The sequence below is a fragment of the Callionymus lyra genome, chromosome 17, assembly GCF_982586985.1.
Source record: "Callionymus lyra chromosome 17, fCalLyr1.hap1.1, whole genome shotgun sequence".
NCBI lineage: Eukaryota > Metazoa > Chordata > Actinopteri > Syngnathiformes > Callionymidae > Callionymus > Callionymus lyra.
In genome coordinates, this window is record NC_141834.1 from 18,345,977 (window position 1) to 18,371,119 (window position 25,143).

Genomic DNA, 25,143 nt, shown 5'->3' on the forward strand with positions numbered 1-25,143 from the left:
GGCCTTACACCCCAGTACGGGCTCTGAGGTCTGTGGATCAGAATCTCCTGATGGTTCCTGAACACGCTTCTGGAACAGAAAAGAGAATCCTTCCAGACTGTTGCTCCAAAGCTTTGGAACGATCTCTGTGTTTGATGATCTACTGACTCCTTCAAGAAACATCTGATGACACTTTTATTTGTGCTTTTACCTGATTTTATGAGACACCTGTGTTTGTCTTATGTGTGTTGACTGTGTATAGAGCTGTATTTTCCGCACTTTAAGGCGCACTTCAAAGCGCTTTTCAAAGCGCTCTTAAAAGCCTTTTAATTTCTCAAAAAACGACAGTGCGCCTTATAATCCTGAGCACCTTATACCTGTATATGAACATAACCTGGTGGGTGACTTGTTTACAAACACCTTCATGACTCTGCGCCGACTGAGTCGACACTCCGTGGGCGGAATTACGTAATTGCGTCATCACTGGGTGGGATTTACAAAGCACGTCACATCATGGCAGACTTCTATGGCGTGATATTACTGCTACTGTTTTGAGCGAGTGTGTCTTGGTTGTTGTACACTCAAAATCACTCTGCTGTGCGCTCAAACGTGCGTTCAACATGTCATTATAATCCGGTGCGCCTAATAGTGCAGAAAATACGGTATACAGTTTTAACTAGAGATAGACCTATATGTTTTTTTCAGGGCCGATACCAATACCGATTATCAATAGTCAAGGTATTTGGAGCCAATATTCATTTGCAGTAAACATTAACATATTGGCATCAATTAAATGAGTATGTAAGAATAGCGCATGCTGCTGGATCCCTCTTTAAAATGGTAAATAAAACCTCAGTTTCTGGTGTCCAGTCAAGATTAGCAGTCAATATCTCATACCTTGTACTTTCACAAGATCTCTCATCTCTTTGTCTTACCAGTTACCACTCTTCCCAGAAAATTAACGCTTTGTCGACAACATTGTCGTTTTTTTCTTTGAAACTTTGAAACCTTTTTCTGATAAGGAGTCTGTTTGAACATACATCTCAATATTGTGTCTTCATAACATGTTATGCTTATCATTCTGATCCTTATAAAGAGCTGGGAAAGTTATGATATGTTAGCATTTTATATGAGCCTCAGATCTTTCAATAATGCCAAATAAAAGAAGTTTCAAAGTCAATTTTCAGGAGAAGAGAAAACCAAAGGACAGAGGGGTTGACCATCTCTAGCCTATGGGGGGGGGGGCAGAAGACTAATGAGTCACACATGCTTTTACCTTTCATGACTGTCACAAAGCTTGTCAGAAGTATTTTAGAATAATGATGTCATTAAAAATATCATGTAATTTCAAGTGATTTCATTAGAAAACTAGAAAATCACACAAACCGTCAAAAATCTCGTTTGATGTTTCTTCTTTTTTAATTTTTAATTGTATTCATTTGTATATTTATTTGAATCTAATAATATTTTCTATATTCCCACTTTTACACACAAGTCCCTTGATTTATTGTGATCATCTTATTTTATATTTATGTCTTTAATTCCATTCAATACTACAATAAAAAAAAAATGTTGTTGTGTTTACAATACTGTCAATAACGTTTTTTCTGATTCTGATGTGTGTTCAATGCGAACATCTGTAAAGTCTGAAGGTTTTTAACTTTAAAAAAAACGTAAATAATTAAACGTAACAACGAAAACAAGCTCCGTCATAAACGCGTGCCTGTAACTTTAAAAAAAAGTCTCGAGGGCGGGAGCGGGATTCAAAGAGGAAGCCCCGCCCACTCCTCGCTCTCGACGCGGAAGCTGACGTCACAGATCAGGCGCCACAAAAACATGGGCGCTTCTCTGGACACTCCGGCCAAGTGTCCGCTGTGCAACGAACAAACTCTCGAGCCGGTGGTGTTGAAGTGTCAGCACCGCTTCTGTCGACGCTGCATCGGAGACTTGTGGAGCATCTCCCCCGAAGGACCGTTTCGATGTCCGGAGTGGAGATGCAAGACCGAGTACAAGAGACCGCCTTTTGACAGCAGCCAGTGGAGGCCGAGACCCTCCACATCCTCAGGTACACTTGTACTTAGTGATGGGTCGATGAGGCGTCATGAAACGTTTCAACACACAGCAACACTGTATTGATACTGTGCCGATACTGTGTCACTGAATACTGACATCTGCTGGACGTTATGAATCATTACAAGCAATCTAGTTGAGAGGCTCAACTGAGACTGATTTGATGACACATATACAATAATATAATTTGAGTCATTGTATTTCACATTGCATCATTTTGATACACTTAATAAAAATATAAATATTTATATAACGTAAACATGCAAGTGAATGTGTTGTGAATGAGGATATTTTTGTGTTTTACACATTTAAAAAAAAAAAGAAGCTTCTTCTTCAGTCATGATGAATTTCAGCAGAGCCTCATCCGGCACCTGCTTCCTGGAAGCTTGGTGGTTAAAATGAGACAAAAAAGTAATTTAAATTGATTATGAATGAAGCAATCTTGACTGTTTGTACAGTGAGCTTTATACCTGAGCTTTATACCTGAGTTCATCCTGGACGTTTGTGGGACGTTGCACATTTTCGTGCCTGATAGTGCCTCTGAGGAGCAGGATTTATTCAAATACATAAATACGACAATTCTGTTGAACAGATTCGAAACATAACCTACCGAAAAAAAAAAAAATAGTTAATACTCACTTTTTAAATGAATTTGAAATAAAACAGACCAAGGGGAAACTTTGAAAAATTAAAACAAACACCTTATTTTCTGAGACCAGATCAAATTGGTCCCACACGGTGGAAAGCTTTCTTTTATTGTTGGGTTGCTCCATGATTTAATCTGTTTCTATGCAAACGATCCGCGATCAGTTTGGCAGAAGCATCGCGCTGACAGATGCGCTTCCTTCTAAACAGTTTGGCGCGTTGACGTCAGAACGATATAGTCCGGGTATCAGTCACGTGACTTTCTTTAAGCAATAAACTTGTATTCATCTCCTCAGTTAAACTATTATATAGTTACTTCCTCAGGTAAACTATTATATAGTTACCTCCTCAGGTAAACTTGTATTTATCTCCTCAGGTATAATATTATATAGTTACTTCCTCAGGTAAACTTGTAATCATATCCTCAGTTAAACTATTATATATTTACTTCCTCAGGTAAACTATTATATAGTTACTTCCTCAGGTAAACTATTATATATTTACTTCCTCAGGTAAACTATTATATAGTTACTTCCTCAGGTAAACTATTATATATTTACTTCCTCAGGTAAACTATTATATATTTACTTCCTCAGGTAAACTATTATATAGTTACTTCCTCAGGTAAACTATTATATAGTTACTTCCTCAGGTAAACTATTATATATTTACTTCCTCAGGTAAACTATTATATAGTTACTTCCTCAGGTAAACTATTATATATTTACTTCCTCAGGTAAACTATTATATATTTACTTCCTCAGGTAAACTATTATATAGTTACTTCCTCAGGTAAACTATTATATAGTTACTTCCTCAGGTAAACTATTATATATTTACTTCCTCAGGTAAACTATTATATAGTTACTTCCTCAGGTAAACTATTATATATTTACTTCCTCAGGTAAACTATTGTATATTTACTTCCTCAGATAAACTATTATATATTTACTTTCTCAGGTAAACTATTGTATATTTACTTCCTCAGGTAAACTATTATATATTTACTTCCTCAGGTAAACTATTATATAGTTACTTCCTCAGGTAAACTATTATATAGTTACTTCCTCAGGTAAACTATTATATAGTTACTTCCTCAGGTAAACTATTATATAGTTACCTCCTCAGGTAAACTTGTATTTATCTCCTCAGGTATAATATTATATAGTTACTTCCTCAGGTAAACTTGTAATCATATCCTCAGTTAAACTATTATATATTTACTTCCTCAGGTAAACTATTATATAGTTACTTCCTCAGGTAAACTATTATATATTTACTTCCTCAGGTAAACTATTATATAGTTACTTCCTCAGGTAAACTATTATATATTTACTTCCTCAGGTAAACTATTATATAGTTACTTCCTCAGGTAAACTATTATATAGTTACTTCCTCAGGTAAACTATTATATATTTACTTCCTCAGGTAAACTATTATATAGTTACTTCCTCAGGTAAACTATTATATATTTACTTCCTCAGGTAAACTATTGTATATTTACTTCCTCAGATAAACTATTATATATTTACTTTCTCAGGTAAACTATTGTATATTTACTTCCTCAGGTAAACTATTATATATTTACTTCCTCAGGTAAACTATTATATAGTTACTTCCTCAGGTAAACTATTATATAGTTACTTCCTCAGGTAAACTATTATATAGTTACTTCCTCAGGTAAACTATTATATATTTACTTCCTCAGGTAAACTATTATATAGTTACTTCCTCAGGTAAACTATTATATATTTACTTCCTCAGGTAAACTATTGTATATTTACTTCCTCAGATAAACTATTATATATTTACTTCCTCAGGTAAACTATTATATATTTACTTCCTCAGGTAAACTATTATATATTTACTTCCTCAGGTAAACTATTATATATTTACTTCCTCAGGTAAACTATTATATAGTTACTTCCTCAGGTAAACTATTATATAGTTACTTCCTCAGGTAAACTATTATATATTTACTTCCTCAGGTAAACTATTATATAGTTACTTCCTCAGGTAAACTATTATATATTTACTTCCTCAGGTAAACTATTGTATATTTACTTCCTCAGATAAACTATTATATATTTACTTTCTCAGGTAAACTATTGTATATTTACTTCCTCAGGTAAACTATTATATATTTACTTCCTCAGGTAAACTATTATATAGTTACTTCCTCAGGTAAACTATTATATAGTTACTTCCTCAGGTAAACTATTATATAGTTACTTCCTCAAGTAAACTATTATATATTTACTTCCTCAGGTAAACTATTATATAGTTACTTCCTCAGGTAAACTATTATATAGTTACTTCCTCAGGTAAACTATTATATAGTTACTTCCTCAGGTAAACTATTATATAGTTACTTCCTCAGGTAAACTATTATATAGTTACTTCCTCAGGTAAACTATTATATATTTACTTCCTCAGGTAAACTATTATATAGTTACTTCCTCAGGTAAACTATTATATAGTTACTTCCTCAGGTAAACTATTGTATATTTACTTCCTCAGGTAAACTATTATATATTTACTTCCTCAGGTAAACTATTATATAGTTACTTCCTCAGGTAAACTATTATATAGTTACTTCCTCAGGTAAACTATTATATATTTACTTCCTCAGGTAAACTATTATATATTTACTTCCTCAGGTAAACTATTATATAGTTACTTCCTCAGGTAAACTATTATATAGTTACTTCCTCAGGTAAACTATTATATATTTACTTCCTCAGGTAAACTATTATATAGTTACTTCCTCAGGTAAACTATTATATATTTACTTCCTCAGGTAAACTATTGTATATTTACTTCCTCAGATAAACTATTATATATTTACTTTCTCAGGTAAACTATTGTATATTTACTTCCTCAGGTAAACTATTATATATTTACTTCCTCAGGTAAACTATTATATAGTTACTTCCTCAGGTAAACTATTATATAGTTACTTCCTCAGGTAAACTATTATATAGTTACTTCCTCAAGTAAACTATTATATATTTACTTCCTCAGGTAAACTATTATATAGTTACTTCCTCAGGTAAACTATTATATAGTTACTTCCTCAGGTAAACTATTATATAGTTACTTCCTCAGGTAAACTATTATATAGTTACTTCCTCAGGTAAACTATTATATAGTTACTTCCTCAGGTAAACTATTATATATTTACTTCCTCAGGTAAACTATTATATAGTTACTTCCTCAGGTAAACTATTATATAGTTACTTCCTCAGGTAAACTATTGTATATTTACTTCCTCAGGTAAACTATTATATATTTACTTCCTCAGGTAAACTATTATATAGTTACTTCCTCAGGTAAACTATTATATAGTTACTTCCTCAGGTAAACTATTATATAGTTACTTCCTCAAGTAAACTATTATATATTTACTTCCTCAGGTAAACTATTATATAGTTACTTCCTCAGGTAAACTATTATATAGTTACTTCCTCAGGTAAACTATTATATAGTTACTTCCTCAGGTAAACTATTATATAGTTACTTCCTCAGGTAAACTATTATATAGTTACTTCCTCAGGTAAACTATTGTATATTTACTTCCTCAGGTAAACTATTATATATTTACTTCCTCAGGTAAACTATTATATAGTTACTTCCTCAGGTAAACTATTATATAGTTACTTCCTCAAGTAAACTATTATATATTTACTTCCTCAGGTAAACTATTATATAGTTACTTCCTCAGGTAAACTATTATATAGTTACTTCCTCAGGTAAACTATTATATAGTTACTTCCTCAGGTAAACTATTATATAGTTACTTCCTCAGGTAAACTATTATATAGTTACTTCCTCAGGTAAACTATTATATATTTACTTCCTCAGGTAAACTATTTTATAGTTACTTCCTCAGGTAAACTATTATATATTTACTTCCTGAGGTAAACTATTATATAGTTACTTCCTCAGGTAAACTATTATATAGTTACTTCCTCAGGTAAACTATTATATAGTTACTTCCTCAGGTAAACTATTATATATTTACTTCCTCAGGTAAACTATTATATAGTTACTTCCTCAGGTAAACTATTATATATTTACTTCCTCAGGTAAACTATTATATAGTTACTTCCTCAGGTAAACTATTATATATTTACTTCCTGAGGTAAACTATTATATAGTTACTTCCTCAGGTAAACTATTATATATTTACTTCCTGAGGTAAACTATTATATAGTTACTTCCTCAGGTAAACTATTATATATTTACTTCCTCAGGTAAACTATTATATAGTTACTTCCTCAGGTAAACTATTATATAGTTACTTCCTCAGGTAAACTATTGTATATTTACTTCCTCAGATAAACTATTATATAGTTACTTCCTCAGGTAAACTATTGTATATTTACTTCCTCAGGTAAACTATTATATATTTACTTCCTCAGGTAAACTATTATATAGTTACTTCCTCAGGTAAACTATTATATAGTTACTTCCTCAAGTAAACTATTATATATTTACTTCCTCAGGTAAACTATTATATAGTTACTTCCTCAAACTATTATATATTTACTTCCTCAGGTAAACTATTATATAGTTACTTCCTCAGGTAAACTATTATATAGTTACTTCCTCAGGTAAACTATTATATATTTACTTCCTCAGGTAAACTATTATATATTTACTTCCTCAGGTAAACTATTATATAGTTACTTCCTCAAACTATTATATATTTACTTCCTCAGGTAAACTATTATATAGTTACTTCCTCGGGTAAACTATTATATAGTTACTTCCTCAGGTAAACTATTATATATTTACTTCCTCAGGTAAACTATTTTATAGTTACTTCCTCAGGTAAACTATTATATATTTACTTCCTGAGGTAAACTATTATATAGTTACTTCCTCAGGTAAACTATTATATATTTACTTCCTGAGGTAAACTATTATATAGTTACTTCCTCAGGTAAACTATTATATAGTTACTTCCTCAGGTAAACTATTATATAGTTACTTCCTCAGGTAAACTATTATATAGTTACTTCCTCAGGTAAACTATTATATATTTACTTCCTCAGGTAAACTATTATATAGTTACTTCCTCAGGTAAACTATTATATATTTACTTCCTCAGGTAAACTATTATATAGTTACTTCCTCAGGTAAACTATTATATATTTACTTCCTGAGGTAAACTATTATATAGTTACTTCCTCAGGTAAACTATTATATATTTACTTCCTGAGGTAAACTATTATATAGTTACTTCCTCAGGTAAACTATTATATATTTACTTCCTCAGGTAAACTATTATATAGTTACTTCCTCAGGTAAACTATTATATAGTTACTTCCTCAGGTAAACTATTGTATATTTACTTCCTCAGATAAACTATTATATAGTTACTTCCTCAGGTAAACTATTGTATATTTACTTCCTCAGGTAAACTATTATATATTTACTTCCTCAGGTAAACTATTATATAGTTACTTCCTCAGGTAAACTATTATATAGTTACTTCCTCAAGTAAACTATTATATATTTACTTCCTCAGGTAAACTATTATATAGTTACTTCCTCAAACTATTATATATTTACTTCCTCAGGTAAACTATTATATAGTTACTTCCTCAGGTAAACTATTATATAGTTACTTCCTCAGGTAAACTATTATATATTTACTTCCTCAGGTAAACTATTATATATTTACTTCCTCAGGTAAACTATTATATAGTTACTTCCTCAAACTATTATATATTTACTTCCTCAGGTAAACTATTATATAGTTACTACCTCAGGTAAACTATTATATATTTACATCCTCAGGTAAACTATTATATAGTTCAACTTCTGGACCAGACTCAGCTCTGAGTTGTAGCAGAAGTCTGAAATGTAGATGGTGAAGAGGAGAGGGGCCAGTACTGTTCCGTGAGGTGCTCCTGCACTGCACACCACAGTGTCAGACGTGATTACTGACGTACTGTGGTCGATCACTGAGATAGTCCAAGATCAGACCAGGGTCCACGTGCATTTGTGTCAGTTTGTCCTGCAGCAGAGTGGACTGGATGGTGTTAAAGGCACTAGAAAAGTCCAGGAACAGGATCCTCATTGAGCTGCTCCTCTGCCGTGGACTGGAAACCTAATTTACCGAAGGACACCTTCAATGTCTATCTAATTTAATAAATAAATACGAATACAGAACCTAGCTGTTTTTATTATCAGCTGTTTATTAATGTTCTATTTTTATTGATGGCAGCATAATTAATATTTAACGTGTACTTGTTATAATTAAGATTAAGTATAAATCTGACTTCAGTTCTGTACGTTCTATACAGTGTCTAATGTTTGTCACATGATTGAAAGTGTTGACATCGGCTGTTTTGTGTGTTTCTCTCAGGTTCATACGCCAACGATCAGAGCTCAACACTGGAAAGGCCGTCTCTGTCCGGTCGTCTTCTGGGGAAGAGGAAGGCGAGCAGCGCTCCTGTCGTCGAGGCGCCGGACCGGAAGAGGAAGTCCGGTGACACCGGTGCGGCAGACGAGTCCCTGTACGTGACGGCGTCGGATGCGACCGAGAGGGAAGTGGATCAACGGTCTGAACGTGTCACGAATCACACCGTCTCAGAAAACACGCCCACTATCGAAACCCAACCGGAACCGAGAAGAGAAGTCGTCGTCAGGGCGGACGAGCCTGACAGCTGTGATGAAGCAGATCTCTGTGATGGACCTGCCAGTGAAGCACCCAAAAAGTTTGACGCTCCTCCTGAAGTACCGACTCCCCCCAAACCCAAAGTAGCGACTCCCAGTAAAATCATCCTACTGCCAGCGCCGGAACAAACGGCCAACAGCACCGTGCCGTGCCACTACTGCCCCAAGATCCATTTCCAGCGCGCCGTGAAGACGTGTCTGGTGTGCGGCGCCTCCATGTGCGCCGAGCACCTGCGTCCACACAGGGAGTCTCCGGTGTTCCAGAGCCACCCTCTGGTGCCCCCCGTGGAGGACATCTCTCTGTGGCGGTGCCAGGAGCACCAGGAAATGAACCGCATCTACTGCAGGCAGTGTTCCACGTGCGTGTGCACCGTCTGCACCGTGATTGGTTCTCACCGCGACCACGCCTGCATCAGCATCAGAGACGCCGAGAGGGAGCTCAGGGTGAGTTGATCACACTTTCTCATTGCTTTAGTCACTGACGGTATTCTCTGGACCATCGAGAGCACTGGGTTATGTTCGACTACATGGAGCCACGCAGACATCATTCTTTTGGAAAAAGAGTAATACCTCGAAACCTTGCAGAGTTATACACCTAAACCTTGCAGGGTTATACTTTGAAACCTCCTGCAGTTATACCTCGAAACCTTGTGCAGTTATACCTCGAAACCTTGTGCAGTTATACCTCGAAAGCTTGCAGAGTTATACACCTAAACCTTGCAGGGTTATACTTTGAAATCTCCTGCAGTTATACCTCGAAACCTTGTGCAGTTATACCTCGAAACCTTGCAGAGTTATACACCTAAACCTTGCAGGGTTATACTTTGAAATCTCCTGCAGTTATACCTCGAAACCTTGTGCAGTTATACCTCGAAACCTCGTGCAGTTATACCTCGAAACCTCAGGCAGTTATACCTCCAAACCTTGCAGAATTATACCTCGAAACCATTGCGGCGTTATACCTTGAAACCTCGCGCAGTTATACCTAGAAACCTTTTGCAGTTATACCTCCAAACCTTGCGCAGTTATACCTCCAAACCTCGCGCAGTTGTACCTCCAAACCTCGCGCAGTTATACCTCCAAACCTTGCAGAATTATACCTCAAAACCATTGCGGCGTTATACCTCGAAACCTTTTGCAGTTATACCTCCAAACCTCGTGCAGTTATACCTCCAAACCTTGCAGAATTATACCTCAAAACCATTGCGGCGTTATACCTCGAAACCTTGTGCAGTTATACCTCCAAACCTCGTGCAGTTATACCTCCAAACCTTGCAGAATTATACCTCAAAACCATTTCGGCGTTATACCTGAAAACTCCCGCAGTTATACCTAGAAACCTTTTGCAGTTATACCTCCAAACCTCGCGCAGTTGTACCTCCAAACCTCGCGCAGTTGTACCTCCAAACCTCGCGCAGTTGTACCTCCAAACCTTGCGCAGTTGTACCTCCAAACCTCGCGCAGTTGTACCTCCATACCTCGCGCAGTTATACCTCCAAACCTTGCAGAATTATACCTCCAAACCATTTCGGCGTTATACCTCAAAACCTTGTGCAATTATACCTCCAAACCTCTTGCAGTTATACCTCCAAACCTTGCAGAATTATACCTCCAAACCTTGCAGAATTATACCTCAAAACCATTTCGGCGTTATACCTTGAAAACTCGCGCAGTTATACCCAGAAACCTTTTGCAGTTATACCTCCAAACCTCGCGCAGTTGTACCTCCAAACCTCGCGCAGTTGTACCTCCAAACCTCGCGCAGTTGTACCTCCAAACCTCGTGCAGTTATACCTCCAAACCTCGTGCAGTTATACCTCCAAACCTCGTGCAGTTATAGCTCCAAAAGTCGTGCAGTTTTACCTCCAAACCTCGTGCAGTTATACCTCCAAACCTCGTGCAGTTTTACCTCCAAACCTCGTGCAGTTTTACCTCCAAACCTCGTGCAGTTTTACCTCCAAACCTCGTGCAGTTATACCTCCAAACCTCGTGCAGTTATACTTCCAAACCTCGTGCAGTTATACCTCCAAACCTCGCAAAGTTTCACCTCGAAGGAACGTGTTATGTGAATAGTTTGAATAAAGCTACTTTGACCTCATCTCTAAAATGTGTCTGTGGTTTTCCAGGGAACTCTGAAGGACGAGATCAAACAACTGCAGATGTCTGAAAAGCTAGTGATGGACCTGAACGCCGAGTTTTCCGAAAAGAAAGAAATATTCAAGGTAAGAAAAGTTGAATCACGACTTGATATCTTATAGATTTTGATCATGAAATATCTGCGGTAAGACGGAGGTCCTGATGAAGCATCATAAAACATTGTTCTCCTCCACTAGATGGCACTCTTTCGCAGTATCACCTTCATCTTTTAGCAACTATTTTTTATGAAACCGTGTTTTTTAGGGGCCAAGAGCTTCAGCAGCTCATCACTAGTTTCATGAACCTTCTTGAAGCTCTAACCTTAAATCCACTAGATTTCACTCTCTGATGTACAGCCTTTTTTTAAACTGAGGGCGCCACCTACTGAGCTCTGGAAATATGACACTCTTTCACAAAGCTTCGTTAATCAGTGTCACCTTTGATCTTGTCCGGTATATTTTCAGAGATTGTTGTTTTTTAATTCATGTTCCTCATCCGTAGGTGGCCTTAAGCACCTCCCGGGCCGGAGTGAAGCAGCAGTTCCGAGCCATCCGGGAGGCTCTGGATCAGGAAGAAGATCTGCTCCTCCGGTGCGTGTCGAAGGAGGAGGGCCGAGTCTTGGGGGGTCTTCAGGAGAAACTGAACCACCTCCAGACTTCCCTGCAGGACGTCCAGAAGGGTCTCCAGACGCTGGAGGGCTTGGCCGACAACATAGGAGAGCAGCAGCTCCACGACCAGGCCTTCATCATGGTGAGCTCTGATCCCTCACTTTAGTTCCACATCCAATCAATGTTTCTGCTTCTTCACAGGAATACAGCAAAGTGGCCCAACTGTGAGTGACTTTTCCATCTTCATTATACATCAAGAAACTGACAGGAATGTTGTTCATTGACAAATCCTGTTTATTCAATTTTATAAAGTCAGTATTGCTTTCACGAACAGAAACTCCTTTTTTGGGTATTTCTTTTGGTTTCAATTATTTCTGTTTGACAATATTGGGTGTTTTTTTTTATCATTTTTTTTTATCATTTTTTTTCTTCAGTTTTTTAATAACTTTTCTGTTTTTCCTTAAAGTTTTTCTGTTTTCCATGCAATTATTTTTCTTTTTTTTTTTTTTAATTATTGTATCTTTTTATCGTGCTAATCTTTTAAAATATTTACGTGTTAATTATCTTTCTGTTTTTTTTTCTATAATCCATGATAATATATAAAATTATATTATATTAAAAACAAATCTTATTTGCCAGGCAAATAACTTGCATGCAGTCTATTGTGATAATTATTTAATTTTTTCCATTTTTTTATCATGCTTATCGTTTCAGATTTTTTCGTGTTAATTATCTTTTACATTTTTCAGTTTTCTGTGCCACTTAATTTTCTTGTTATCCGTGATGATATATACATTTTATTTTAAAACAAAATCTTATTTGCCATGCAAATATATTTCTGTTTTCCATGCTGATTATTTTTTTTAACTGTTTCTTTCAAATCTTTCATCTTTTACCTGCAAATAGTTTTTCCTCATTTAGTAGAAAATATTAGTACGAAAAACATTTGGAACATAAAACACAAAAAATACCCCAAAAAGCTTCTGGAAGTTACAAATGTTAAACAATATTTGTTTAATTCAACAGTAGAATATATTTAAGTGTAAATAAAAAATATTTAAAGACGATTGTGTGAAATGTTGTCATGTGACCATGTGTTTCCAGAGCCTCTGACACTCGCATGGAGAACTTTGAGCCTCCAGAGGAACTGTACCGACCTCGGCTAGAAGGTCTGCAGAAGTGGACGGAGAAGCGTCTGGACAACGTGGTCATGATCAAGTTGAACAAGGAAGTGGATCTGTACCGACTCATCTGTGAGTCTCTGGTCCTGATCACGCGTCAAAGAAACTTTGAAACTTGATTCCAAACTTCTTTTTTTTTAAGATGGCACCGTTCCGAGTCTGGACCCGGACACGGCTCACCCGAGGCTGAGGCTCTCGGACGGAGGCAAGCGCGTGACCTACAGCGAGAGCCAGGCCGCGCTCGCCGACAGCGGCGCCCGCTTCACGTCCTTCCCGCAGGTGCTGGCGCGCCAGGCCGTGGCGAGCGGACGCTGCTACTGGGAGGTGCAGGTGCCGGCGGACGAGGGGCGCTGGAAGGTGGGCGTGTGCAGCGCTCGCATGGAGAGGAAGGGTCAGAAGGATCAGGCCCGCCTGGGCTTCAACGCTCACTCCTGGTGCGTGGCCTGCGACCGCGGGAAGGTGGAGGCTCTGCACGACAAGGTTTCGGAGCCCGTGCGGGGGGACGCGCCCCAGCGGGTCGGCGTGCTCCTGGACTTTGAAGAGGGGGCGCTGTCGTTCTATGATGTGACACCAGGGGGCAGCGTCGCTCTGATGCATTCCTTCAAGCACACGTTCAATGAGCCTCTGTTCCCCGCCTGGTCCCTGTCGAGAACACAGCTGCTCGTCTGCGATCTCTTCCAATCATAGCCGAGCTCTAGGACCACCTCCAGGACCACCTCTAGGACCACCTCTAGGACCAACTCTAGGAACACCTCCTCTCAGGTCCTGCAGCAACATTTAGACACATTTTCTGTGGTTATTGTTTTCATTTTGAACCCATGCAGTCGGAGACGGTTTTTTATATGAACCTAAACTAAAAAAAATCCTTTGAAATGTTTTAACTATCGTTTCTGAATAATTGATTTGTATAAATGTTTAACATTTAATTTGTTTTTAATGTGACGTTTTTGCTGCTTTAAATCTCCAAACATTTCGTTGTTGCAACAATGGTTTGGACATGAGACCAAATTCTGAGATAATTTTCAATGTGACTGAAAATTTCCTTTAATCATGTTTTTGTTTTATAATCTGAGTAAAATGTGGATCAACACGACTGCTCGTCCTCCATTTGAACTACACCTCCTCACCCACCTCATTCTCCCACATTCTTTACCGACGTTGACGTCACCTCTCACTGAGATCTGACTCTTTTAATTTATGACTCCGGCAACTAATGCCAGGATGGAATTGATGTCTGATTTTTACACTCGTGGACATAAGTCTCAGGCTCCAGAGGTTTGTGATGCAGGAAGATGGACTTTCACAAGAGTCTCTAGTCCATGGAGTGATACTGTAATAACAAGGATTTATGTGTCCAGGACTTGACTCTGGTGTTGCAGACTTTACAGACCACATGACTCTTGACGATGTATCCTCTCGTCCTCAGTCATCACCAGGATCTCAAAGAATTGTATTCTTCCTCTATCTGCGGAGGACATAATGACTGCTGCCATCTAGAGTCTGGATGTGGAATAACAACAACAAAATGAACAAACCGCAATAAATGGTAATTGAAAACCAGAACGAGGGATATGAATACAACAAACGATACAGAGGTCAAAATCCTCTCAAAAAACGTAAATACGCAAAATACAATATCCAAGCCCCAGGGAAGAGAGGGGGAGAAGACAGGAAGTGATAAACCAAAATAAAAGGAAAACATACAAAACTGAAGTGGATTATGGGCCTTGTTATTTTTTTTAAAGGGGTTGAAATGATTGAAATCATCATTATCTTATTCACTGGAATCAGTTAAATTACTTAATTAAACTTAATTTAAACAACTTAATAAATAATTAATTCAAAATAATTAATTTATTTTGAATTCTTGAATTTCCACTTCCTGAAAATGCATAAGTGGATCTGAAAGTCTCTCGTATTCAGTGTGTACTACATATGGTTTGAATTGAGTTTAAATAAACATCAGACATGTTTTAATTGTCATGGGGGTGTTCTGCCCCCTTCACGCCCCCTTTACTTGGAGCTTGAGTTGAACCTTCCCTGGGAATTTAGAGTCTTCATGATGATTTTTGTTGAGTCTATAAGATGTTAATGATAAAAGCTCTTCAGCGTTCATCCCTCTTGTCTCAGAGAGAAGGGGCTGCTGGGTAACCGCTGGGGTCAAAGGTCATGAAACGAAATGTCAAAATCTTGAGTGTCTTTAAATAGGTGATCCGAATGTTTCAGGTTAAATTCCTGACCTTCATTTTGAAGGATTCAAGTCCCAGAGAGCAGAGTGAACTTCCCGCTATTTTTGTTTGTTTAATTTCCGATGTTTTGATCGACTGAATTTTTCATGACAGTTGCTCTTTTGCTCTTATGTGACCTCTGTGACCCTCAGACATATGAAACCTGGTCTGTGTGACACCTCTAAAATCATATGCTGGTGAAACCATAATGATAACTCCTCCCAAACCGGAAGTAGCTTCAGGAAGCACCTAGAAAAACGCCCTTGAAAACATATGTGTACAAATGGAACATGAAGAACCTCTAAAAGTTTCAGATCATTTAAATTAATAATGGTCGATTTATAGAGCTTCAAAGTCCAGATTTCTCCAAGTTTCCCATGATACCATGGGGCACAGGAAGTTCATAGCAACATCAAACCACCACAGCTCAACTCAGAATGGAGTCTTTAACAACATATCCAAATATCAGCTCTGAGGTCCAAGTAGAAAAAAAGTTGCCCAAGTCCATTTCTGAAGGATCAGGTCTGGTCATTCTGTTACACCCAGAGACCATCTTCACAGAAGAATGACAACCTCTCCCTCATTTTTGGACTCATTGACACCCAAACGTCTCACAGGATAGTAGGTGACCATCTGAATGTGTCATATAAATATCCGCAAGGGCCTTTAATGCTTCTTGAAGATAGAGAATTAACCCTTTGATGTAGCACAGGCCACTACAAACAAATGAATCATGTTGGTGTTTGTAGTTTTCTGAGTAGTATAACAGCAGTCTTGAGTCACCTATAAATAACATAAATATGTATATTTTAAAGTTCAAACATGTACTGTGGGTCTCACAAAGCTTTTAGACGGGCTGTCTTTTACTTCATAGTTTGAGTGTAATTTACAAATAGCTCTTCAGTTGCTATTTTAAACAATGATGATAACTGATGAATTAAATCAATTTCCATAACACATGGAATGACAAAATTATGAAATTATGAAAGTTATTAAGTGTGGTGATTTCAAGAAAGCAGTGGTTTATCTCTATTTATATCTTAAACATCTCCACTTTGTTTTGCTGAATGTTTGTTTTTTTATGTTTGTATTTTGTTGATATACTTTGTTTGTTTATGTTAATAATTGAGTAGTGAAGGGTTAGGTATAGACGAGCTTATGCTTCATCCTTCTTACTTTGGACATGTTGGGTAAATATTATTGTTTTGACTATAATTATTGTTTGACTAATGTCGTTGGTTTTGTTTGTTTGTCTTAAGTTTACTTTCTTATGTAACATGATCGAAATAAAGCATTCATTCATTCATGATCATTAACATATGTGTGTCTGCTTTGCTTGAATATTGTTCATGTTGAACTCTATGTCGATCTCAAACTAGGGTAAACAGAGACTTTGTTACAACTTCTAAATCACCAATAGTCATTTTCACAACACATTACCTGCACTGATGATGAATACTATGGGACGTTATTCAAAATGATATCAAATTGTGCTTTATTACAGGTTTCATATCAAACAATTGACACAGATCGTCACAAATGTCAGGAGTAACCATCAGTAAATCTGTACGACGTTGATGGTCTCATCCTTATAGGGCTAAACTGGACAGCCTTATTAAGAAGGCCGGTTACGTCCTAGGGCGCCCCCTGGATCCTGTGGAGGAAGTGTCTGGGGGGAGGATACAGAGCAAGCTGGCCTCCATGAGAAAGAACTTGTCTCACCCTCTCCAGCACACACTGAGGGCATTGAGGAGCTCCATCAGTGATAGGATGCTCCATCCCAGGTGTGTGAGGGAGAGGTACCGCAGGTCCTTCCTCCCTGCTGCCATCATACTCCACAACAAGAACACAGCCAGATAATATTTAACAGCACCTTTTCTTCTTGTTATTTTTGTAAATATGTTAGTGTATATATATAATATAGGGCAGATTTTTATTCTATTCTATTTAGATTTTTTTCATTTTATTTTTATTTCTGGGTGTTTTTTATTTTTTGTATATTGCTGTTTAAACCGAATTTCCCCTCGCGGGACAAATAAAGGATTCTGATTCTGATTCTGATACTGAAGACTTGTGTGTAGTAGGTTCTGGTCCGAGTCATGGTTCGAGTGACCTCATGCTGACTTGCTCCTGCTCCTCAAATGCTCTGAAGATCCTTCAAAGCCTCACCAGTCAAGCCCATGGTGCATCTTAAAAGAATAAGACAATAAGAATGAGCAGCTGTACTTCTGTTCTTCACTTGCTAAATAAACTCTTACCTTGCTGTGACGCTGCCATGCGAGACAACTCTTTCAGGGAATCACAACGACTTGACAGGGACTTCCAGAGGTGGTTCATCTCTTTCTCAAGAATCTTTCACTTCCTGTCGTCTCCTTACTGCCATAACAACGTCGAATCCTCTTTGTCCGAAAGTCAACAGAACCTGGAAAACATTGTATTAATGAAGTTGTATGATTCTGATCATTTGAAGTATAAACTCTATTGAAAAAGACTCTTCAGTTGGTACCTTCCACCTTGACGGGCACGACTAAGTGTTTCCAACAACCTTGGCCATAAGCCTCAGCATGTCAGTGCGTCCTGCCACAGAAATGTATTTATCATTATTACCAAACATGACTATTTTGATGACCAAAGTGTTTATGATGTAACCACCTCACCTGCTTTTGACATGTTGACCCCTTCCACCTCCGATGGTTAGTCCAGCACCTGATATGCAGCACTCCAACTCACCTAGAAAAGAAAATTGAATTGCATTTTACATTATTTCCATGATGGGATGTGCTGTAGGTTTACAAGTTTGTGTTCATTATGTTACAAATATTACTTACTCACTTACCTCACATTTGAAATCATTTGGCAGGAACCACAGAGAGAAAGGTTTCATGTCAAGCAGGTCTGGAGTTCTGGGCAGTTCTTGCAGGTCACTTCCATGCAAAAACAAAACAAAAACATAATAGCGCTCCCTTTTAAATATAATAAATCAATAAATACAAGCAAGCATACTTGATCATTCAAAGATAAGCTCTCCATGTTTCCTTCATCCATTGTTTGATGGTGTTTCCATCTGGTTTACCTCTTTATGCTGGAATTTAAAATACTTTTCATTATTATTTTATATATATTCTTTCATTTAAAGAAAACAACAACAATTGTATTCCATGGCGCTTTTAAACAAACAAGCACAATATCTAATTTTATTCCTGTGGTGTGACGGCTCTACATTCCTGCACGATCAGTTTATTAGCGTGTGTGACGTCACCTCTGCAGGATCGCGATTACTGTTGACAAACGTCACGTAGACGCTCAATAAACTAAAGCTAAATAAAAAGAAAACATATGTCCATAAACGCAATCTCAATGAAAGGTTCTATTTTCATAGAAAAGCGCACCGGATTATAGAGAGGATCAAGCGAAATTGCACATCCAGACTTTATTTTACTCATTCATAAAACAATGTCAACATTATGGAGTTGAGACACCTAAAAATATACAATATTGTCACTTTTAAAGGACCTTTTAAGCATGTATTAATCCGCGAGAGCCTCTTGACTTCCGCGATGCGTGAACAATCCAAGCTTCAAAAAATTAAAATTAAGCATTTTTACCGATTTATGTTCACTGTGTACCTCCTTAAAGTGGTTTGAGGTCGTTAAGCACAATCGGCGTTAGAATCGTAGTGTTGACATTAAACATTTCAAGTGTGCTTCATAGTTCTAGAATTACGGTAGCCAAAGGAAAACAGCGACACGTCACGTCACGTTACCATGGCAACGAAGAGGTGGGCGACGCGTCAAATGTAACCCGGGTCGTTTGAATCCGACGATATTACTGGGTGACCCGGGTAGGCGAAAACCGACGTTTTTGTCCACCCTGTAACGTTACCCTAGTGACGCCAGGGGGACATTGCACGGCGTCGGACGGTATGACGCCTTGGGTGTGAGGACGTGTTGGTCAACCGCCTCCTGCCCAAAAGGATATTGCCAAACGTTAACAAAAGTATTTGGAACTACTTCAAATCTTACTGGGATATATCCCACGCAATGTCCCACATCAGCAGGTCCCTGAGACCACAAAGATGGTAGAAACTTTTCAAGCATAAGTTCCACATCCTCGTGATCAGAGAGTTCCCGCCCATTGAAACGAGTTAACATTACATGTTCAAGGGTGTTGGTGTCAATTATTTCTGCCTGAATACAAAAAACGTTTAGTGACGGAGAAAACAACATATTTGGAATTTGACCTGGTTGCCAGTCCATTGCATTCCAACATTCCTTCACCATGGGCCCCAACTCTTTCGCCTGAAGCCCGTGTGCTGGGGCAAGAGAGATGTGTGGGACAGATGTTTCTGACATCATCAAAGATCATCAAAATATAAAATACTCGTTTCATTTAAGAGCTTAAACGTTTGAATACACATTCACTATCAACATTCCACTCCAGACTTATTCACACTGGTTCGAGGCAAGCTCGGATCAGAATTAGAGATACGACACTGGCAATTTAAAACATCTGTTTATCTGCAAATCACACCTTAAATCGTAGATCAAAGAACAAAGCAAGTCACACCCGGGAAAGGGGGGCTAAAAGACGGAAACCCCCATCCGAGAAAATTTGAATGATTAGATTACAAGAAAACAAATTAGGATGTCTCTCAATGGGGGATCGGGAGACAGGAAACTTGAAAGAACCATTTGGCCGGAAAGGGACGACCTCCCGGACCGGAAATTTACCTTAAATATAGCGATGTTTCTACAGATCGGGGATTTTTTCTCCCCGGGCTATTGACCTGTACAGTCGCCAGGACAAAGCGTGTCCGATCGCGATCGTAAAGCTTGTATTTTGTTTGACATGGAGTGGCGAATAAAGGACCCCTGACACACTCTTGATTGTCCATCTTTCTCCACAAAGCGAAGTATAAGACCTGGGGCGGACGTCATGTCGTGTTGGAGCGATGGAACGGATGTGTTTTGATCGTTGTACTGTGAAGTCAACAAGTTAGTTCGTGCAGCCACTCCCTTCTTCCCCACATACATGCAGGAACTTGTGAATCTTTACATTTATTTGTGTCGTATCTTCCTCATAATGAATTATTATGAATACTTTATATATATTATTATATATATTATTTTCATCTTATCCATCTATGAGAGAAAAACTGATTTCGACTCGAGAGAAAAGCCCAACCCCTGGAGTTGAGCGTTGCCACACACACACACACAAACACACACACACACACACACACAAATAAGGATTTGAAAGCGTGAGCTTGTTGTTAAAGTGTTGCGTCAGGTTTGAGGAAGACAAAGTTAGTCTCAACATGTCCGTGAGCTTCAACAGCAAAGCAGGCGAGATGGGATACAGTGGCTTGGACTTGATTGACAGCGATGGTCACTGGAAGAATCAGAAGAGGCGCACCATTTCAGGTAGGTCTTCATTTTTTTAAAGGCGTAATTCTTTTTATTTTCTTAAATTGATTCATGTTTATCAGAGCGGTGTGAGAGACCTGCTGCCGTTTGTTCGGTGCTCCTGATTCTCTTTCTTCTCGTGGTGATCCTGATCCTGATGGCCCAAAGTGAGAATCGCTGGTGAGTTTGTTTTCCAGTTCAATTCAACCTGAGTTCCTCATCGTCTCCAGGCTCAAGAACGAGCAGCGCTCACACCCAGGCAGCAGCAGGTGACAACACCAAGTCTGAGAACCTGACCTTGCAGTGGATCCAGCTCCAGAGCAAGGTCCACACACTGGATAAAGAGAAGGACGCCCTGAGAGCTGAGCGAGACGTCGTCGGCGCTGAACGAGACTGCCTGAGAACCGAGCGAGACGCCCTCAAGCCGGAGCGTGACGCCCTCAGAGCCGAGCAAGACGTTCTCAAGCCGGAGCGCGACGCCCTCAGAGCCGAGCGAGATGCCCTCAAGCCAGAGCGCGACGCCCTCAGAGCCGAGCGAGATGCCCTCAAGCCGGAGCGCGACGCCCTCAGGAATCTGAGGGACGCGCTGGTGGCCGAACGAGACGTTCTCAAGCCGGAGCGCGATGCCCTCAGAGCCGAGCGAGATGTTCTCAAACCAGAGCGTGACGCCCTCAGGGGGGAGAAGGTTGTCTGCGAGGCCGAGCGGGATCAACTGAAACAGGACAGAGAAGCTCTCACGGCCGAGAGGATCGAGATGATGGAGAGAAACCACAACATGAGTGAAGAGATAGAGAGAATGAAGAGGGAGGACAACTTGACGATGAACGTTTATCCAAGTAAGACGTCTTGAACCTTCAAAAATGTTTCAGTAACACACTTAAACTATTCTCAATTCAACTGTTGTTTTCCTTTAACATCAGTTTCACTGTTACCTATTTGTAATTGTTGAATAATCTCTGTTGCTTATCTCGTCTCAAACACTGGCATCTTTAAAGGTCAACAACATGAACTTTGATCTACTTTTTGGACTTTATAAAATTACTTTTGGATTTGTGTTAAAATATTTTCCAGAGATTGTTTGATATGTTTATTTTTATTAGATTAGTTTATAGCAGCATCAGGGTAAACAAATACAATAAGCAAGAGCACACAAAAAAAATGTAATAAAATACTTAAATAAGAAATCAATAGAAATATTATTGAAAATTTCAAAGACTTGTTAATACAGAAATATACAAGAATTACAATATTCACAAAAGTAAGTAAGTAAGTAAGTAAGTAAGTAATATTTATTTATATAGCGCTTTCGCTTGCAGTTTACTTAAAATATGATCTAGAGGGAAAGAAAAACGACTTTATAAATTAAAATAAAATATATTTTATGATACAGTTTTGTGCCCCTAAGAGGACATGGAAGAAAGAAAATATATTGCATAATCTCGCAAAAGTATTGCGACATCAAGCCATATATATGTTTTCTTCAATGTCCTTTTAGGGGCTCCGTAGTAGTGGAATCACAAAAGAGAAGAAAATACTTTTTTTGTCAAACCACTGTCTAGTTCTCTACATAATTTTTTTTTGCTTGAGGAAGTTACGCTATGTTCAGTCAGAGTTGTGTGACATAAGAACAAGTAAAAAAGTTCTTGATTTGAGATTCTTCATCATTCGTGTGTGATCTTGATATTTTAAAGTAGGGCTGTTGTTGTCACGGTCGACCTTTAAATCCATATTTAATGTAAATTTATCTTCTTAATTTGTCAAACCAGTAATAAGCTACTTGAGAATTTTTTTTTAATGGAGCCAATAGTGCGACAATAACATATTGGCTGTTTCACCCTCTCAAGTACTGTTTTCAAAATGTTTGAATGGCAGCGCCACCTGCTAGTACTAAAGGTAGAAGTAAAGACGTAAAGGATGATTGACATTTTTCAGAAAAAAAAAACTGTAATCATTTACGCGTCTAACATCATTTTTCTTCCTTTAGTCAGAGTTTGTCCCGATAATTGGTTCCAATTCCAAAGCAGCTGCTACTACACTTCGCCGCCGAACAACGTCAAACGTTGGGTGAATAGTAAAAAAGCGTGCGAGGATCTGAACGGGCACCTGGTGGTGATCAACTCCAAGGAGGAAAACTACTTTGTGTCAAAGTTCTACTCGCAGATCTGGATCGGTTTGTCGGACAGAGACAAGGAGGCCAAGTGGACGTGGGTGGACGGCCGACCTCTGGACGGAGGGACCCACTGGGCGAGCGGGGAGCCCAACAACAGCGACGACGGCGAGGACTGTGCGGAACTGTTGCGTGGGTCAGGGCAATGGAACGACATCCCATGTGGGAAGAGTTTGTCGTACATATGCGAGATGTAAGAGCCTCGTTTGGTTACTTCTTATCTGTATTTCTGCCGTAAACATGTATGTTTCTACTACGGTGTTGACTTGTGCTTCCTTTATGTACTTTTACTTGATTCAATTTCCATTTTCCCATTATAAATGCTGCAATGATCTAATGACCCGATAATGTTGATTAAAACTGTAATGGTGAGGATAATAAACTCCTTTGATTCGTTTCTGTTATCATTAAAAAAACGTCTTCTTTCTTGTCTCTTTGAAAATATGTGGATCATTATTCATCACGCATCGATTGAAGTGTGTTGAACTAAGGTAAGAATTCTATTTATGTCAATATTTGCTCAGTTTTCTGCTAAACATTTACAGTGTTTGGTGTGAGGTCGGTTAGGTTGGTTAGTACCGTTACCTATGCGATTTTTAGTCAAGCACGGACGGTGGACTAAAAGAGGTAGAGTTTAGCTCGACTGGAGACCACATTTCCCATGAGCACTCGCTAAACATCTGTTAAAATGTTAATTTATGTTGCTTTTATAGTCACAATAAACATGTAGTCATTGTTGCTGCGGCTGACAGTTTGTGCATCAAGATACAGTGACCTCACCAAGATAAGCGAGTTGGTCTGCCCGTGCAGGCTGTTATGCCAGGCAGGCTCACTGACTCAAACAGAAAACTGGTCTTTGCTGGCTGCATCCAGCAACAAATGAACAAACTGTATATATTCAAGTGTGTCATCCTCTGAGCTATGGAATAAAAAGCCAGCAAGGAGAGAGGAACATCAGTGGTTTGTGACGAGCCGTGAGAAGCGCCTCCGCTCCTTGCTGGTGGTAAATCTGGATTCTGACTCTGTTTGTTATTCTAACAATTGTCTCTGTTCTTGGTATGATTGTCTGGGAGAAAAACCTGACAACATCGCAAAAGTTGCCATGTCCCGGTTTGCAGCAGTTTGATGATTTTTTTTGTTTCAACTTCCACTGTCTGAATGAAAGGATGATACCGATGAGGTAATGAATCAGATTGTGGATAATGAAATATGATATGCGTTATGACGCCCCCCCCCCCCCCAACCACAACCAGCGTGATATGTAGCATGTTCACACCATGCACAAGAACTTTGACAGTGAAAATAAAAATCCAACCAAACTCCTCAAGTTAAGGTATATGAGACATTCAACTAGTTTTAGGTTATTTTAGTACAAAAATATTAAGGTACTCAAAATGGCATTCCATACGTGCCAAAAATCGCCGTCTGTTGTGCTGTCCTGCGTGTTGTCTAACAATGTGTTGCATCATCTGTCGATCTGTTGCGTCGTCTGACTATGTCAATTGACCACCTGTTATGACATCCTAACATGTCGTCTTAATGTGTCGTCCTATGATGAGAGATGATGCAACACATTGTCAGATGACACACAGGTCGACACAATGACAGACGACGATTTTTGGCACATATGCAACACCATATTATGGAACGCCATGAATATAGACTACTTCAACCGAAACTTGATTAAGACTCCATTAACCAAGAAAGTAAGTAAGTAAGTAAGTAATATTTATTTATATAGCGCTTTTCGAGATCAGGGTCACAAAGCGCTCAGAGAATCAAAACAATACTCAAAAAAGTACATACTTTAAAGATCAAGATAATACTGAGAACAACACATGAGTTCGAGAAATTCAAGGAAAAGCCTGAACAAATAGAAACGTCTTAAGGTGTTTCTTAAAGGAGTCAGTAGATCCATCAAGCGCAAAGAGAGAGGAAGATTGTTCCAAAGCTTAGGAGCAACAGCCTGAAAAGATTTCTCTCCTCTGGTCCTGAGCCGTGTGCGTGGAACCATAAGTAGATTCTGATCCACAG

The 25,143-nt window shown here is 38.4% G+C and overlaps 2 protein-coding genes across 2 annotated transcripts; both read left to right on the plus strand.

Moving 5' to 3' along the window:
- The first annotated feature begins 1,798 nt into the window (after window positions 1-1,798).
- Window positions 1,799-14,402, plus strand: LOC148062855 (tripartite motif-containing protein 14). The gene is made up of 7 exons (XM_087778784.1): window positions 1,799-2,044; window positions 9,074-9,828; window positions 11,511-11,606; window positions 12,022-12,270; window positions 12,330-12,352; window positions 13,233-13,381; window positions 13,452-14,402. Exons 1-7 carry the CDS (start codon window positions 1,816-1,818, stop codon window positions 13,994-13,996), a joined length of 2,046 nt encoding a protein of 681 aa, XP_087634910.1. The 5' UTR covers window positions 1,799-1,815; the 3' UTR covers window positions 13,997-14,402.
- Window positions 14,403-20,826: 6,424 nt separating this feature from the next.
- LOC148062856 (uncharacterized) lies at window positions 20,827-24,123 on the plus strand. The gene is made up of 4 exons (XM_087812731.1): window positions 20,827-20,960; window positions 21,026-21,109; window positions 21,173-21,778; window positions 22,927-24,123. The coding sequence occupies exons 1-4, from the start codon at window positions 20,855-20,857 to the stop codon at window positions 23,304-23,306; spliced, it is 1,176 nt and encodes a 391-aa protein (XP_087668857.1). The 5' UTR covers window positions 20,827-20,854; the 3' UTR covers window positions 23,307-24,123.
- The last annotated feature ends 1,020 nt before the right edge of the window (window positions 24,124-25,143 follow it).

Excerpts from the sequence above, each read along its gene's own strand:
- LOC148062855 (XM_087778784.1), top strand. The coding sequence starts at position 1,816 with ATGGGCGCTTCTCTGGACACTCCGGCCAAGTGTCCGCTGTGCAACGAA. Across the intron at positions 9,829-11,510 it reads ACGCCGAGAGGGAGCTCAGG|GGAACTCTGAAGGACGAGAT; the intron begins GTGAGTTGATCA and ends GTGGTTTTCCAG. Across the intron at positions 12,271-12,329 it reads ACGACCAGGCCTTCATCATG|GAATACAGCAAAGTGGCCCA; the intron begins GTGAGCTCTGAT and ends GCTTCTTCACAG.
- LOC148062856 (XM_087812731.1), top strand. The coding sequence starts at position 20,855 with ATGTCCGTGAGCTTCAACAGCAAAGCAGGCGAGATGGGATACAGTGGC. Across the intron at positions 20,961-21,025 it reads GAAGAGGCGCACCATTTCAG|AGCGGTGTGAGAGACCTGCT; the intron begins GTAGGTCTTCAT and ends CATGTTTATCAG. Across the intron at positions 21,779-22,926 it reads GACGATGAACGTTTATCCAA|TCAGAGTTTGTCCCGATAAT; the intron begins GTAAGACGTCTT and ends TTCTTCCTTTAG.